The following is a 17,500-nucleotide window of genomic DNA, read 5'->3' as shown; positions in this document are numbered from 1 at the left end:
GCCATGTAACGAAAGATTTTTAAAAAGAGCTGAAGGATTGATAGAGCTACGGAGGAGTGTGGACTCTCAGTAGAATTGGCAGTATTAGCATCCCCAGGCTATTTTTGAAGACTTTGATAAATAAATAAGTCTGTTTCATTCATCTCTGCTCCTCTTGCTGTCAGGGCTGAGTAACTTTGACGACTGTGTGTGACTCTGGATGGATGATCCAGGCAGATCACAGCCCAAGTCCATCCTCTGCTTTCCCCCAGGCTGGCACTAACACCGCTGGAATTAACCCCACACATTCTTCAATTAATTGTTCAACATAATGGGACATGCACGTATATTCACATTGTTCAAAAAGATGCTCTAAACCTGTCTCATTTCTATACTGTAAATATGTAGCTAAAGCCAGGTAAAGCTTAGCTTAGCATAGCTTAGCATAAAGAATTTGAACAAGTGAGGAGCAGCCAGCCTAGCATAAGCAAGAGGTTAGACAATCATCCTGCTTGCTTCTCTGAGGTACAATTATAAACACATTATATCAAAGTTGTTTAATCCGTATCAAAACCAGAGTGTAAAAGTGAGTTTTGGTTATACCAGGGGGGCCTGAACTTTGAGCTTTGCTTACCAGTGAATTGCTGTCATTGGTAAAATCACATTTGCTTGGTGAATATAAGCATGCACATGCAGCTACCAGGTTTGTTGTTTGGGTGCGGCCCCAAGTAACATTGCCCCAAAAACTTAAAATGTTAACTAAACTTAAAGGAGGTTTTATTAAAAGGGGAAGAGAGGAAAAACATTCAGTTCAATTTCAAAATAATGCTCATCATCACAATATACGAAACTATATTGTTTTACATTATAGGGTTGTACATACATTATATGATATGATATGATATTGTATTATGATTATATATCATATAATATTATATTGTACTATATTAAGTTATATTATATTATTTGATTGCTTATATGTTAATATTATATAGTATATAATTATTATAGAATTCTATTAATGCAGTAACATTATACCCATTTATTTGTTTATTTTATTTACTTATTTATGTTTCTGCCACACATGCCATATCTCCATCTGTCCAGGATAATCAACACAGACTCAACCTATTGTAAAACCATCCACACACACACACACACACACACACAAACACACACACACACACACACACACACACACAAACACACACGCACGCACGCACACACGCACACACACACACACACACAGAGCAGCAGGCGTGTTGATCTTTGACGTGTACAAAGATGAACTCCTAGCTCACCCCCGTCTCTCTCACCTTTCAGCCTCTCGGCGAGCAGCGCCGCCTCGTGCTCGGTGTAGTGCACGATGGGAGGAGGAGACGGCGGTCTCAGGAAGTCCTCGTGGATCTTGCGTCGGTGCCGCTCCTCTCTGGCCAGCAGGCGCTGTTTACACTCCCACTCGTACAGGTCGTCTCGGGCCTGAGCAAAGTCCACGTGGATCCTCCCCGAGTCCTTCTTGTCAGTGCTGGAGCCGATACGCATCCGGTACCCTGAGAGGACACACACACGATGTTAAACATGATATTAAAGATTTAATCTTTAAATCCTGGATCCCATACACACTTTGGGCTCTAAAAGGCTGCAACATAATCCTTGATGGGTCAAAGGTCGTCCACTAAAGGTTCTTGTTGTTTCCACTGACAGGCTCAGATTGATATTCTAAGTGTGTGACAACATGACAGAAAGGATCCCTACAGAGATGATTGTTTTAACCACAGACAGACGTTACATCGCTCTCTGCACACACACCAGACTCCATTCATAAAAACAGTGTTTTAAGCTCACAGGACATGGAAGATATCGGTCTAATTCAGTTTTAGTTGGTTAGTTTGTTTTGGAGTCTGGTGGCTTTGAAGGGTTTGGACCTGTCATAGTGCTTCACTGGTTGTTCACCTGACAGGTAGAGGGCTTTGTCCACCATGAACTCCTCGCTGAAGCGGATGTGGCAGAAGTTCTTCTTGCTCTTGCGGATGGCGTTGATCTCTCCGCACTGATCGAACACCTCCCTGATGATCTCCTCGGTGGCGTTCTCTGGCAGGCCTCCCACAAACACCGTCTTACAGCCGGGGGGGCGCTCGCGTGTCGAGGGAGGGGGCAGGTCTGCAGAACGACAGTGACACCATCCTCCACTGACTGAAACGATCCACATCTTTCATACATGCATTATTTGTGTCTGTCAAAGGTTTGAGTCCTGATGATGAAGGTGAGGTTGTTTGATTTTGGTCTTACTGGGGTTCTGGGGGAACAGCGTGCAGCTCTTGCAGTGGATGATCTCCTTGATGACGGGCATGTCGGGGGGAACAGGAGGAGGCGGGACCAGGCTGATGCCCGCCATCATGGGGTTGATGGGAGCGATGAGCCCGAGGCCGGGCTCGAACCTCTGGATGCACAGAGACTCTGCAGGACAGAGACACAGAGGTTAACACCAGGAGGTGACGAACAGGGCAGACATCTTACAGCTATTGCATGCAAGTGTCTCGTTTCCAGCCCTGACATCTGAGCGAGCTGGGGACTATGAGGCAAAGAAGGAGGAGAAACTGACTGTAATTTATCAGAATACAGAAAAACATGCAGGAGAATAAAGGGAAGGAGAACACAAAGCAAAGGAGAGACATAAATCATCGCTATCTGAAGGAAACAGATAAGAGAAGATAAAGAAGAGAGGGAAGATCTGCAGGGAAAGACAAGAAGACACGTCCTGAGGAAATGAAAGGAGGAAGAGAAGCTGAGAGAGGAGAGGAAGAAGGGAAAGTGAGGCAGAGGAGGAGATAAAGCGGCGACAGGAGCCATGTTTCAGCTGTCGGGGTGAAAGTAGAGCAGGCGGGGTGGAGGAGGAGGGCGGTGCAGCGTCGCATGCTCCTATCTATACACTGCAATAACAAGCGAGCAGGAGGAGCCAAACGTCAGCAGAAAATCCCCCCAAAGCCCTCCACTGCTGCCCCCCCCCACGCAGCCACTACAGCAGCAGGAGGAGTGACTCAAATAAGAGGAGAGAGGAGGCGTCAGAGGGAGAGGACAGACGTCTCCTACAGGAACATCTCAGGAATAAATGTCTGTGCTGCAGGAGAGACATCATCAGTCACAGAGAAGGTTAACATGTCAGCAACCCAGAGAAGAAGAAGCAGCAGCCTCCAATCATGTTCCAGTCAGGGTCCGGGGGGCAGACACCCTCTCTACTTTTAAGACTTCAAACTCTCCTCTCTGATAAAGCTTACAGTTCAGGCTCAGCCCAGAGTCCTGCTGCTACAGGCTCAGCCTGCAGGGACACACTGAGCTCCTCTCTCCCTCTCTCTCTGTGTATTTTGGATGGAAACTTAACTTCATGGATCACGTCAAATATGGACTGTTCTGTTTACGTCATGAATCTTTTTGATCCAGCAGAAACAGAAGTCTTGATCAGGGAGAAATCTGGCCTCGCTTGTTGATTTTTCTATGGGCTGCACGGTGGTGCAGTGGTTAGCTAGAAGGTTCCTGGTTCGAGTCCCGGTTCAGATGTAGTGGGCCTTTCTGTGTGGAGTCTGCATGTTCTCCCTGTGCATGCATGGGTTCCCTCCCGGCTTCCTCCCACAGTCCGAACACATGCTCGTTAGGTTCATGGTGACTCTAAACTGCCCGTAGGTGTGAGAGTGAGCATCCTCGCCCCTCGTCCAATGACAGCTGGGATAGGCTCCAGTGCCCTGTGACCCTGAACAGGATAAGCGGTGTGGATATTGGATGGATGATATTGACTGTTGCAGAACATGTTTCCAGGTGCTCAGCTTGTTTTTGGTTCTGATTCCTTCAAGTGTACGATGACAGCAGTCGTCTCACAGCCGCACACGGTCAGCAGGACCTCACCCGGGTTTTGGAGGGACGAAGCTCAAGGATAGGAAGGAGAACATGTAACCTCATCTTGTAAACCTTCTGTTTAATCTTCATTCATTAAAACGTATTGTCTGAAGCTCAGTGATTCACAGCAGGCTCTCTGTGAACGGTACGATCACAATAATTCCTCACATAGTCTCATGTTCCTCAGCGTCAGGGCAGCAGAGAGCTGCGAGCGGTAAAACTCCTGCTGCTCAGCTCTGTTTGGCAAACAGAGAGACACACACACACACACACACACACACACACACACACACACACACACACACACACACACACACACACACACACACACACACTATTAAAGATCTTCAGTCGCGTAAAAGGAAAGAAAAACAGTCGCAGGGATAATCTTCCATAAATCTGAGCACGTGCAGCCGCGGTGCATTCACAGACTCCTCAGGTCTTAGGAAAACTCATTAAAGCGGTGTCTGCGATAACCCGGACAGGTAAATTACACATCTCTGTGCCACACATTCATCATCATCACAGCCGGCTGCTTTCTGCTCGCACAGCCAAAACGATTCAGGCCAGCCTCATTCCTCTGCTCCAGCTCTGCTGCAGACGCCAAAAACACAGCAGACACAGGGAGACATATGAGAGGAGGAAAAACACAGAGGGAGGACAGGAAAACCTGAGCCAGGGGAGGAGAGGAGAGGAGAGGAGAGAGAGGAGAGGAGAGGAGAGGAGAGGAGAGGAGAGGAGAGGAGGAGAGAGGAGGAGAGAGGAGAGGTTTGGTTTTCAAAATCCCTTTATTTAACCACTGCAGGGAAAAAAACAAAACACTGTCACCTCATCAAATGAGGTCCTCAAAAATACATTAAAACTTTCACTGAAATACCAAAATCAAAAATGAACCATCAGCTCTCCATCGCCCCCCACAGAGCAAAGAACCCCCCCAACAGCCCACATGTGCCTGAAGGCCTGCAGATTGTCCATCATGTGGTAGTAAGAGTACTCCACCCTCAGCCTGGCCTTCAACAGTCCCTTCAGAACCGGTACCAGCTCCACACTGCCAGCGCCCTCAGTCCGGTTCCTGCGAGTCAGCCAGATGGCCAGCTTGGCAGAACCAGAAACAAAGTTCAGCAGAGTACAAATGGTTTTCTTCCTGGCGCTGTATTTCGGGCCATAAATAAACAAAACAAATGAGAAGTCCTCCCCGAGACCCTGAAACCACCTTTTTAAAAGTTCAAACAGTTCTGAAAGCCGAGGACACTGAACAAATAAGTGAGCCAACGTTTCCACCTGTGAGCAAAAAATGCACCCCTCCCCCAGCTCCGGATCAAGGTGCGCTCTGTATCTGTTCGTAGCTATTGCCCCGTGAACAATCCTCCACTGGAGGTCTGCTGTCCGCTTTTCAACGGGCAGCTTGTACAGGGACCGCCAGCTGCCCTTCGGGGAAATGTCTGGACCAAAAACCTCAGTCCACCTCGACTCCTTTAGACCTGCCAGAGAGCGCAGGTTCAGCACTTTGACACAGGCCTGGTACACAGCTTTCTTCCCCACATCTCGAAACTTGTCCAGGTGGGGGGTTGTGAGAGAGAGCAGCTGGCCTCCTCCTTCCTGCCACTCTCCTACAGCTGGGGTGATGGAAAGAGAGGGGAAACAGTACTCGCTCTCCTCGCTCCATTGGTCATACAGAGTCCTGTCACTTACAAACCTTCTGGAAGGCTGTGGCAGGGCAGCACAGACCTCCTCCACCACTCTTTTGATCAGCCTGACTGATGTGATGCTGCTGTTCCTCCTCAGTGTTTCAACAGATTCAGCCGTCATCTTCATCAGATGGCCCAGTTTGGTACAGCCGGCCTCTCTGAAACCAGCTCTCAGGCTGGCAGACTGCAGCGTTTCTGTTCGTATGAGAGTGTTGAAGAACAAGGGTTCCTCAAACAGCCACATGCCCGGAATCTCATTTGTGGCACGTGTGATTTTAAAGATGTGCCACGCCTGCAGTACCGAGCTGTAAAAAGGTGTGAGTCGAGTAACGTCCACGTCCTTGGGTTGTAGGAGGAAAAGCTGCTTGTCATAACCCAAGCACCCAGCTCTCCTCAGCAGTAATCGAGCTGTGCCAAACCAGCTTGGGCCACAGTCGTAGAGCAGCCTCTGTGCAGTCCGGAGTCTAAACGAAGCAATTTTTGCCTGGATGTTGATCAGTCCTTGGCCTCCCTCAACCACAGGCAGGTAGAGGGCTGCTGCTCGGACCCAGTGCTGTCCAGACCAGAAGAAGTCCAGGATGGCTCTCTGTATGTCCTCCACCAGTCCTTTTGGTGGCGTCAAAGCAACAAGTCTGTGCCAAAGAGTCGAGGCGACCAAGTTGTTGGCGACCAGAACTCTTCCCCTATATGACAACTGGGGTAGCAAATATTTCCATTTAGACAACCGAGCGCACACTTTCTCCTTCACTCCCTCCCAGTTCTTCATTTGGAGGCCCTCATTGCCCAAAAAAACTCCCAGCACCTTAAGCCCCTCCTTCCCCCACTCAAGTCCCCCAGGCAGACTGGGCACTGCCCGACCCCTCCACTGTCCCACCAACAACGCTTCACTTTTTGCCCAATTCACCCGTGCAGATGAGGCCTTCTCATATAGGGACAGGGTATCCCGCAAACACTGAACGTCCCCCTGGCTGGAGACAAAAACATAGACATCATCTGCATAAGCAGAGACAGTAGGAGAACAATCAAGAGTGCAGGACCCGGGCAGCGAGAGACCACTGAGTCGATCCCTCAACCTAACAAGCAAGGGCTCAATCGCTAAACTAAACAGTTGACCGGAGATAGGGCAACCCTGCCTTATCCCTCGCTGTACAGGAATTGGCCGACTCAGCCCTGCCCCCATCTTCACCATACACTGTGCACCACTGTACAATAGACCAACCCAAGCAAGGAACCCATCACCAATACCATAAGCCCTCAGTGCAGAAAACAAATACGTGTGATCCACCCTATCAAACGCTTTCTCTTGGTCTAAAGAGACAATACCACAGTCCACATCATACAATTTACAAACATCAAAAGCATCCCGAATAAGAAAAATATTATCCATGATCGTCCTGTCAGGAACACAATAAGTCTGATCAGAATGAACAATAATTCCAAGGATGTCTTTTAGTCTGTTTGACAACGCTCTGGACAGAACCTTGTAGTCTGCACATAGCAGGGCAACTGGCCTCCAGTTCCTCAGTAAGGCCAAGTCTCCCTTTTTGGGCAGCAGGGAAAGCACTGCTCGCTGACAAGAAACAGGGAGAGATCCTGTTTTAAAACACTCCATAAAAACACTGTGCAGATCAGGTCCAAGGGTATTCCAAAACCGCTGATAAAAATCAGTGGAGAGACCATCGATCCCTGGTGCCCGTCCTGATGACAGCTGACCGACAGCCACTGTCAGCTCCTCCAGAGTCAGCTCAAGGTCCAGGGCAGCTTTCTCCTCCAAGCTGAGCTGAGGAAGTCCTTCCAGGAGCTCCTCACGACACTCCATGTTGCACTGCTCTGCCCCAAAGAGGTCAGCGTAGAACTCCATGGCGTGGCTCCTCATCTCGCCCGGGCTGGTGGTCACTCTGCCTCCTGGAAGCTTCAGGCAGGTCATCTGCTTCCGCTGCGCCACCGACCTCTCCAGATTGAAGAAGAATGAACTTGGGGCGTCCATGTCTTTGAGCTGCAGGAAGCGAGACCTGACAAGAGCCCCCTTCACTCTCTCCTGCAGGAAGGAGCTCAGTTCCAGCCTCTTCTCTCGCAGCAGCTGACCAGTAGTAGGGTCTGAGTCTCTATGTAAACCTTTTTCAATGGTTTTAATGCTGGCTTCAAGACCCTGAACTGCTGCCTTGATCTTAGCAGTGGAATGAGAGGTATACTGCTGGCAAAACACACGAATTTGCGCCTTACCAACCTCCCACCACAGCTTCAAAGAACTAAAATCTGCTTTTTTAATTTTCCACTGCTGCCAAAAAAGCTCGAAGCTCTGACAGAAAAATCTGTCTTGCAGTAGCTGGTTATTAAAAAGCCAGTAGGATTTAACTCTTTCACCTGGCGAAAGAATCAAGGCAGCGCTGACAAGATGGTGGTCAGAGAAACCGACCGGACTAATGCTGCTATGTGCTAACCTCGAGCTGAGGCTTTGTGAAATGTATATCCTGTCTAATCTGGCTGCACTCACCCTGTTATTGCTGACCCTCACCCATGTGTACTGTCTGGACTGTGAATGTTTAACCCTCCATGTGTCGAGCAGATCCAGATGTGTTGTGATGTTTTTAAGGTTCTGAGATGACTGTGGATGGGGTTCCTCACCTATCCTGTCCATGGTAAAATCTAATGTACAGTTAAAATCCCCCCCCAAAATGAATTGATCCTGATGATAATTTGTGAGTTCATTTTTCAGTCGGTTAAAAAACTCTACTCTTTCTGCTCCTTGATTTGGAGCATATAAATTAACAAAGCACAAGACAGAGTCCTCTATCACTGCCCTGACTATTAACAGTCGACCCTTCACCACTTCAGTGGAGGATAAGATGGTAGCATTCACATTTGTTTTAAACAGAGTAGCTACCCCCGCACTAAGGTTAGTGCCATGACTAAGGAGACATGGACCCTCCCACCATGACCTCCACTCTGTCTCATCCCTTGGATTTGAATGTGTCTCCTGTAAAAACAACACATCAACCCTTTTTTGATTAGAGGTTTCAGAAACCAAAGCCCTTTTCTGCCCGTCTCTACCACCGTTAATGTTTAGAGACCCTATTTTTAGGTTTCTCATGGAGAGGTCGAGAAGGAGAATCAGACAAGATGAAACAACCAAACAGTACAAAGAGGAAAACACCGTGCAATACATGATCATGTTAGCTGACCTCTTTTGGTCCTTAAACCAGTTCTTCCTTTTGTTGCCTTTCTCAGGGTTGTGATGTGTTTTTTAAGGCGGAAGCGCTTCTTTTCATCCAGCAGGTCAAAACCAACAAGCTTTTTCAATACATCAACAGACCTGATGAACTTACCAGTGTCACTGAAGTAATCACTCACTTTCACAGACTTTTTGAATGTTTCATCAAGAAATCTGTTTATCTCCTCTAACGAATAGAGTTCTACATTTCTGTTAGGCGTCTCAGCAATAGATACAGAGTCTGACTCAGAGTCATACTCCATGTCTTCTCCATCACATGACGCCTGGCTGTTAAACACACTTTGTCCTTCTGTGGTAATCTCACTGTGACCTCCTTCTGCAACACTGGTAGAGGCTGCTTCCCTAACATGCACTGCTGACTGCAGCCTGCTCACATTCTCAGCAGCTGCAGGCCCATCAGCCGCCGCACCCGAGAGAACGGAGCCGCCCGCCGCGTCCGCGGGAGCAGAGCCGCTCGCCGCGCCCGCGGGAGCGGAAGCGCTCACCGCGTCCGCAGGGACGGAGCCGCCCGCCGCGTCCACGGGAGCGGAAGTGCCCGCCGCGTCCGCGGGGACGGAGCCGCTCGCCGCACCGTCGGAGCGCACCTCCCCTCGCTGTTTATGCGGACAGGCAAAGCGTTTGTGTCCGACATCTCCACACTCAAAACACTTCATTTGTCCTGAGCTAGCGTACACCATATATGTACCATCACCGTGCTTCACTCTGAATGACACCTCCAGTGTTTGTGCAGGTGAATCCAGGAACATGAACACCTGCCTCCTCAGAGACTGGACATGCTTCAGCTTCGGATCTTTACATCCCAGAGTCACGGTTTTAAACACGCTCGCAAATTTGCCGAACCTTCGGAGCTCGTTCTCCAACAACACATTTGGTATGAACGGCGGAACACCGGAGACGGTGATCCGCGTGGAGGGAACTGACAGCGGGGAAACTTGTACAAAGATCTGCCTGATGAACACACCAGCTTCTATCAGTCGATATACAAGCGGCTCTTCCGTCAAAAATACAACCACCGCTTTATTCATTCTGGATGCGAATGACAGTTTGTCGTGGCCTACCTGCTCACCCACAGCCAGCAGAACCTCCTCCACCGCGGTGCTACTGTCCGGCGGGACGATCCGCACTCCCTGCCGGATAGACGGAGGTGGCGTCTCGGAGGACGCCATTCCTCCCGAAAAAAACACCTAACAAACAACTAATTCACTTACCCAACACTCGGTACAAAGTATCAAAATAAGCCGCTTACCTGATCATGCACATACAGATGGGAAACACAGGGAGACCCGAAAACTGGGACAGCAAACAATTCAAACTTTCTGCCACTCGCACTTCCTACCACCACCACCACTCACACTCACACACCACCGGAACCGGAAAGGATAGGAGAGGAGAGAAGAGGAGAGGAGAGGAGAGGATAGGAGAGGAGAGGAGAGGAGAGAAGAGGAGAGGAGAGGAGAGGAGAGAGAGGAGAGAGAGGTTTTGGTTTTCAAAATCCCTTTATTTAACCACTGCAGGGAAAAAAACAAAACACTGTCACCTCATCAAATGAGGTCCTCAAAAATACATTAAAACTTTCACTGAAATACCAAAATCAAAAATGAACCATCAGCTCTCCATCGCCCCCCACAGAGCAAAGAACCCCCCCAACAGCCCACATGTGCCTGAAGGCCTGCAGATTGTCCATCATGTGGTAGTAAGAGTACTCCACCCTCAGCCTGGCCTTCAACAGTCCCTTCAGAACCGGTACCAGCTCCACACTGCCAGCGCCCTCAGTCCGGTTCCTGCGAGTCAGCCAGATGGCCAGCTTGGCAGAACCAGAAACAAAGTTCAGCAGAGTACAAATGGTTTTCTTCCTGGCGCTGTATTTCGGGCCATAAATAAACAAAACAAATGAGAAGTCCTCCCCGAGACCCTGAAACCACCTTTTTAAAAGTTCAAACAGTTCTGAAAGCCGAGGACACTGAACAAATAAGTGAGCCAACGTTTCCACCTGTGAGCAAAAAATGCACCCCTCCCCCAGCTCCGGATCAAGGTGCGCTCTGTATCTGTTCGTAGCTATTGCCCCGTGAACAATCCTCCACTGGAGGTCTGCTGTCCGCTTTTCAACGGGCAGCTTGTACAGGGACCGCCAGCTGCCCTTCGGGGAAATGTCTGGACCAAAAACCTCAGTCCACCTCGACTCCTTTAGACCTGCCAGAGAGCGCAGGTTCAGCACTTTGACACAGGCCTGGTACACAGCTTTCTTCCCCACATCTCGAAACTTGTCCAGGTGGGGGGTTGTGAGAGAGAGCAGCTGGCCTCCTCCTTCCTGCCACTCTCCTACAGCTGGGGTGATGGAAAGAGAGGGGAAACAGTACTCGCTCTCCTCGCTCCATTGGTCATACAGAGTCCTGTCACTTACAAACCTTCTGGAAGGCTGTGGCAGGGCAGCACAGACCTCCTCCACCACTCTTTTGATCAGCCTGACTGATGTGATGCTGCTGTTCCTCCTCAGTGTTTCAACAGATTCAGCCGTCATCTTCATCAGATGGCCCAGTTTGGTACAGCCGGCCTCTCTGAAACCAGCTCTCAGGCTGGCAGACTGCAGCGTTTCTGTTCGTATGAGAGTGTTGAAGAACAAGGGTTCCTCAAACAGCCACATGCCCGGAATCTCATTTGTGGCACGTGTGATTTTAAAGATGTGCCACGCCTGCAGTACCGAGCTGTAAAAAGGTGTGAGTCGAGTAACGTCCACGTCCTTGGGTTGTAGGAGGAAAAGCTGCTTGTCATAACCCAAGCACCCAGCTCTCCTCAGCAGTAATCGAGCTGTGCCAAACCAGCTTGGGCCACAGTCGTAGAGCAGCCTCTGTGCAGTCCGGAGTCTAAACGAAGCAATTTTTGCCTGGATGTTGATCAGTCCTTGGCCTCCCTCAACCACAGGCAGGTAGAGGGCTGCTGCTCGGACCCAGTGCTGTCCAGACCAGAAGAAGTCCAGGATGGCTCTCTGTATGTCCTCCACCAGTCCTTTTGGTGGCGTCAAAGCAACAAGTCTGTGCCAAAGAGTCGAGGCGACCAAGTTGTTGGCGACCAGAACTCTTCCCCTATATGACAACTGGGGTAGCAAATATTTCCATTTAGACAACCGAGCGCACACTTTCTCCTTCACTCCCTCCCAGTTCTTCATTTGGAGGCCCTCATTGCCCAAAAAAACTCCCAGCACCTTAAGCCCCTCCTTCCCCCACTCAAGTCCCCCAGGCAGACTGGGCACTGCCCGACCCCTCCACTGTCCCACCAACAACGCTTCACTTTTTGCCCAATTCACCCGTGCAGATGAGGCCTTCTCATATAGGGACAGGGTATCCCGCAAACACTGAACGTCCCCCTGGCTGGAGACAAAAACATAGACATCATCTGCATAAGCAGAGACAGTAGGAGAACAATCAAGAGTGCAGGACCCGGGCAGCGAGAGACCACTGAGTCGATCCCTCAACCTAACAAGCAAGGGCTCAATCGCTAAACTAAACAGTTGACCGGAGATAGGGCAACCCTGCCTTATCCCTCGCTGTACAGGAATTGGCCGACTCAGCCCTGCCCCCATCTTCACCATACACTGTGCACCACTGTACAATAGACCAACCCAAGCAAGGAACCCATCACCAATACCATAAGCCCTCAGTGCAGAAAACAAATACGTGTGATCCACCCTATCAAACGCTTTCTCTTGGTCTAAAGAGACAATACCACAGTCCACATCATACAATTTACAAACATCAAAAGCATCCCGAATAAGAAAAATATTATCCATGATCGTCCTGTCAGGAACACAATAAGTCTGATCAGAATGAACAATAATTCCAAGGATGTCTTTTAGTCTGTTTGACAACGCTCTGGACAGAACCTTGTAGTCTGCACATAGCAGGGCAACTGGCCTCCAGTTCCTCAGTAAGGCCAAGTCTCCCTTTTTGGGCAGCAGGGAAAGCACTGCTCGCTGACAAGAAACAGGGAGAGATCCTGTTTTAAAACACTCCATAAAAACACTGTGCAGATCAGGTCCAAGGGTATTCCAAAACCGCTGATAAAAATCAGTGGAGAGACCATCGATCCCTGGTGCCCGTCCTGATGACAGCTGACCGACAGCCACTGTCAGCTCCTCCAGAGTCAGCTCAAGGTCCAGGGCAGCTTTCTCCTCCAAGCTGAGCTGAGGAAGTCCTTCCAGGAGCTCCTCACGACACTCCATGTTGCACTGCTCTGCCCCAAAGAGGTCAGCGTAGAACTCCATGGCGTGGCTCCTCATCTCGCCCGGGCTGGTGGTCACTCTGCCTCCTGGAAGCTTCAGGCAGGTCATCTGCTTCCGCTGCGCCACCGACCTCTCCAGATTGAAGAAGAATGAACTTGGGGCGTCCATGTCTTTGAGCTGCAGGAAGCGAGACCTGACAAGAGCCCCCTTCACTCTCTCCTGCAGGAAGGAGCTCAGTTCCAGCCTCTTCTCTCGCAGCAGCTGACCAGTAGTAGGGTCTGAGTCTCTATGTAAACCTTTTTCAATGGTTTTAATGCTGGCTTCAAGACCCTGAACTGCTGCCTTGATCTTAGCAGTGGAATGAGAGGTATACTGCTGGCAAAACACACGAATTTGCGCCTTACCAACCTCCCACCACAGCTTCAAAGAACTAAAATCTGCTTTTTTAATTTTCCACTGCTGCCAAAAAAGCTCGAAGCTCTGACAGAAAAATCTGTCTTGCAGTAGCTGGTTATTAAAAAGCCAGTAGGATTTAACTCTTTCACCTGGCGAAAGAATCAAGGCAGCGCTGACAAGATGGTGGTCAGAGAAACCGACCGGACTAATGCTGCTATGTGCTAACCTCGAGCTGAGGCTTTGTGAAATGTATATCCTGTCTAATCTGGCTGCACTCACCCTGTTATTGCTGACCCTCACCCATGTGTACTGTCTGGACTGTGAATGTTTAACCCTCCATGTGTCGAGCAGATCCAGATGTGTTGTGATGTTTTTAAGGTTCTGAGATGACTGTGGATGGGGTTCCTCACCTATCCTGTCCATGGTAAAATCTAATGTACAGTTAAAATCCCCCCCCAAAATGAATTGATCCTGATGATAATTTGTGAGTTCATTTTTCAGTCGGTTAAAAAACTCTACTCTTTCTGCTCCTTGATTTGGAGCATATAAATTAACAAAGCACAAGACAGAGTCCTCTATCACTGCCCTGACTATTAACAGTCGACCCTTCACCACTTCAGTGGAGGATAAGATGGTAGCATTCACATTTGTTTTAAACAGAGTAGCTACCCCCGCACTAAGGTTAGTGCCATGACTAAGGAGACATGGACCCTCCCACCATGACCTCCACTCTGTCTCATCCCTTGGATTTGAATGTGTCTCCTGTAAAAACAACACATCAACCCTTTTTTGATTAGAGGTTTCAGAAACCAAAGCCCTTTTCTGCCCGTCTCTACCACCGTTAATGTTTAGAGACCCTATTTTTAGGTTTCTCATGGAGAGGTCGAGAAGGAGAATCAGACAAGATGAAACAACCAAACAGTACAAAGAGGAAAACACCGTGCAATACATGATCATGTTAGCTGACCTCTTTTGGTCCTTAAACCAGTTCTTCCTTTTGTTGCCTTTCTCAGGGTTGTGATGTGTTTTTTAAGGCGGAAGCGCTTCTTTTCATCCAGCAGGTCAAAACCAACAAGCTTTTTCAATACATCAACAGACCTGATGAACTTACCAGTGTCACTGAAGTAATCACTCACTTTCACAGACTTTTTGAATGTTTCATCAAGAAATCTGTTTATCTCCTCTAACGAATAGAGTTCTACATTTCTGTTAGGCGTCTCAGCAATAGATACAGAGTCTGACTCAGAGTCATACTCCATGTCTTCTCCATCACATGACGCCTGGCTGTTAAACACACTTTGTCCTTCTGTGGTAATCTCACTGTGACCTCCTTCTGCAACACTGGTAGAGGCTGCTTCCCTAACATGCACTGCTGACTGCAGCCTGCTCACATTCTCAGCAGCTGCAGGCCCATCAGCCGCCGCACCCGAGAGAACGGAGCCGCCCGCCGCGTCCGCGGGAGCAGAGCCGCTCGCCGCGCCCGCGGGAGCGGAAGCGCTCACCGCGTCCGCAGGGACGGAGCCGCCCGCCGCGTCCACGGGAGCGGAAGTGCCCGCCGCGTCCGCGGGGACGGAGCCGCTCGCCGCACCGTCGGAGCGCACCTCCCCTCGCTGTTTATGCGGACAGGCAAAGCGTTTGTGTCCGACATCTCCACACTCAAAACACTTCATTTGTCCTGAGCTAGCGTACACCATATATGTACCATCACCGTGCTTCACTCTGAATGACACCTCCAGTGTTTGTGCAGGTGAATCCAGGAACATGAACACCTGCCTCCTCAGAGACTGGACATGCTTCAGCTTCGGATCTTTACATCCCAGAGTCACGGTTTTAAACACGCTCGCAAATTTGCCGAACCTTCGGAGCTCGTTCTCCAACAACACATTTGGTATGAACGGCGGAACACCGGAGACGGTGATCCGCGTGGAGGGAACTGACAGCGGGGAAACTTGTACAAAGATCTGCCTGATGAACACACCAGCTTCTATCAGTCGATATACAAGCGGCTCTTCCGTCAAAAATACAACCACCGCTTTATTCATTCTGGATGCGAATGACAGTTTGTCGTGGCCTACCTGCTCACCCACAGCCAGCAGAACCTCCTCCACCGCGGTGCTACTGTCCGGCGGGACGATCCGCACTCCCTGCCGGATAGACGGAGGTGGCGTCTCGGAGGACGCCATTCCTCCCGAAAAAAACACCTAACAAACAACTAATTCACTTACCCAACACTCGGTACAAAGTATCAAAATAAGCCGCTTACCTGATCATGCACATACAGATGGGAAACACAGGGAGACCCGAAAACTGGGACAGCAAACAATTCAAACTTTCTGCCACTCGCACTTCCTACCACCACCACCACTCACACTCACACACCACCGGAACCGGAAAGGATAGGAGAGGAGAGAAGAGGAGAGGAGAGGAGAGGATAGGAGAGGAGAGGAGAGGAGAGAAGAGGAGAGGAGAGGAGAGGAGAGAGAGGAGAGAGAGGAGGTGAGATGGCATCAGGCACAAACACTGAAACTAATCTTAACCTCAGTCCAACCCTGAAGCCGCCACGAGTGGAAGAAGTACAGATATATTTAAGAGTCTAAAAATAGAATGAAAAACATTCACCACAATACAGTTCAAGTGTCAAAAGGAAAACTATCATTTTTCTCCACAACATGATTAAACTATATTTTTCACTCTCTGATGTTGTAGCTCATCAATGCTGAGCAAATGTATCTCACAGGCTGTATTTCTGAGAGGTTAATAATGTAATTTTACTTCATATATTTTAATGTGACTAACGCTGTTAGAAAGAAAGAAAGACAAACATCGTATCTCTAATCTGTACTCAGGTACAGTACGTGCTCTATGGTCCTATACTGCTGCTGCTTGTACTACTAATGTTACTGCTAGGCCGCTACAACCACTATGGCTACTGTTACTATAGTTTAGTTTTCAGAACGTTGTTTTTTAACAGCCGCCCCAGTGTGTGTTTTTAGTGTTCCTGTGGAAGCAACAGCCTCGCGCCATAAACAAACATTGTGTACTTCACACACGCCGCTGTTCCCCCCTCTGCCGTTAACACAGACGCTGTTTCGCCTGTTACTACCTCCGAGGCCGGCTCAGAGGACGAACGAGTTCTCCCCACCACTCCGCCCCCGTGTGTTTCACCATGACAGTGAGATGTAACGGACGTGTAACAATCCTGCCTCTAACTGGCCGTGTGAGAGGGCTGCTGTGTACGAGCCTTTGCTTCTGTACGTGCAGCTAAAGTGTGAGTTTGGTTAGCATCATGGATAGTTAGCATCATGGATATTGTTAGCTTGTGAAATAGTTTAGCCAATAAACATATACACTGAGATTGTATTTTATTAGCAATAACGTTAGCGAGGTAACGTGAAGTAACATGCTAACAGAAAGCTAGCTAGTTTATCATCCAGAGCAGCCTGGAGTCTGGATTAGTTAGCTGACCACACACAACAGTATTTTGCCATCTTAGCTAGTTAGCAAGTTGTCTGCATTAGTGAGCAAGCTAATATAAGCTAACAAAATCACATGACGTCCCCTCGATGGATGCTCTGATGTTGACTCTAGCTTTAATAGGCTCTTTCATTGGACAGACACTTTCACTGGATACAACTTTGAGACTGTCGACTCCTTTTTTGTCTGAAGTCTGAGTCTGAAGATTTAAGGTTAAAAAGTGGAGTGTGTGTAAATGTGTGTTTCTGGGATTTTAAGTTCAAGTGATGTTTTAACGTCATATCCACCTTGTCAGCGTCTTCTGATCTAAATGTTCCCACGTGGACTCGACAGGTGGAGGAGGCGTGCGGCTGCAGCCAGAGGTGGAGTCTGATCATCATCACATCACGTCGTCACTTTAATACTCTGTCTGTGCTGCAGAGGAGCCAGCTCTCTGCTGTCTGTCGCTCCTCTATCAGCTCCGCTCAGTTAAATCCACACATTCAATTATTCTGGGCTTAACACACAAAAACTCCACAAATCTCCCCGCGTTCATTTAATAAACCTGCACAATGCAGCACTAATACAGCCACGGCCCACACAGGGTCTGCACACAGAGACGCTCACACAAATCCCCCGCCTCACCAC

The 17,500-nt window shown here is 49.0% G+C and overlaps 1 protein-coding gene across 1 annotated transcript in view; it reads right to left on the bottom strand.

The window, feature by feature from the left end:
* enox1 (ecto-NOX disulfide-thiol exchanger 1) overlaps window positions 1-17,500 on the bottom strand; it is a 48,692-nt gene that overhangs the window by 29,320 nt on the left and 1,872 nt on the right. The window contains exons 3-5 of the mRNA XM_069663473.1: window positions 2,269-2,436; window positions 1,933-2,139; window positions 1,296-1,529 (exon numbers count right to left, since the gene is read on the bottom strand). Coding sequence (XP_069519574.1) covers window positions 1,296-1,529; window positions 1,933-2,139; window positions 2,269-2,436 — 609 coding nt within the window. The remainder of the gene's footprint in view (window positions 1-1,295; window positions 1,530-1,932; window positions 2,140-2,268; window positions 2,437-17,500) is intronic.

This window comes from Semicossyphus pulcher, unplaced genomic scaffold, assembly GCF_022749685.1.
Source record: "Semicossyphus pulcher isolate SPU_LCO1_2020_fin unplaced genomic scaffold, fSemPul1.0.p SCAF_15, whole genome shotgun sequence".
Lineage (NCBI taxonomy): Eukaryota > Metazoa > Chordata > Actinopteri > Labriformes > Labridae > Semicossyphus > Semicossyphus pulcher.
The sequence above is the reverse complement of the archived record's forward strand: the minus strand, read 5'-3'. Positions and strand labels throughout refer to the sequence as shown.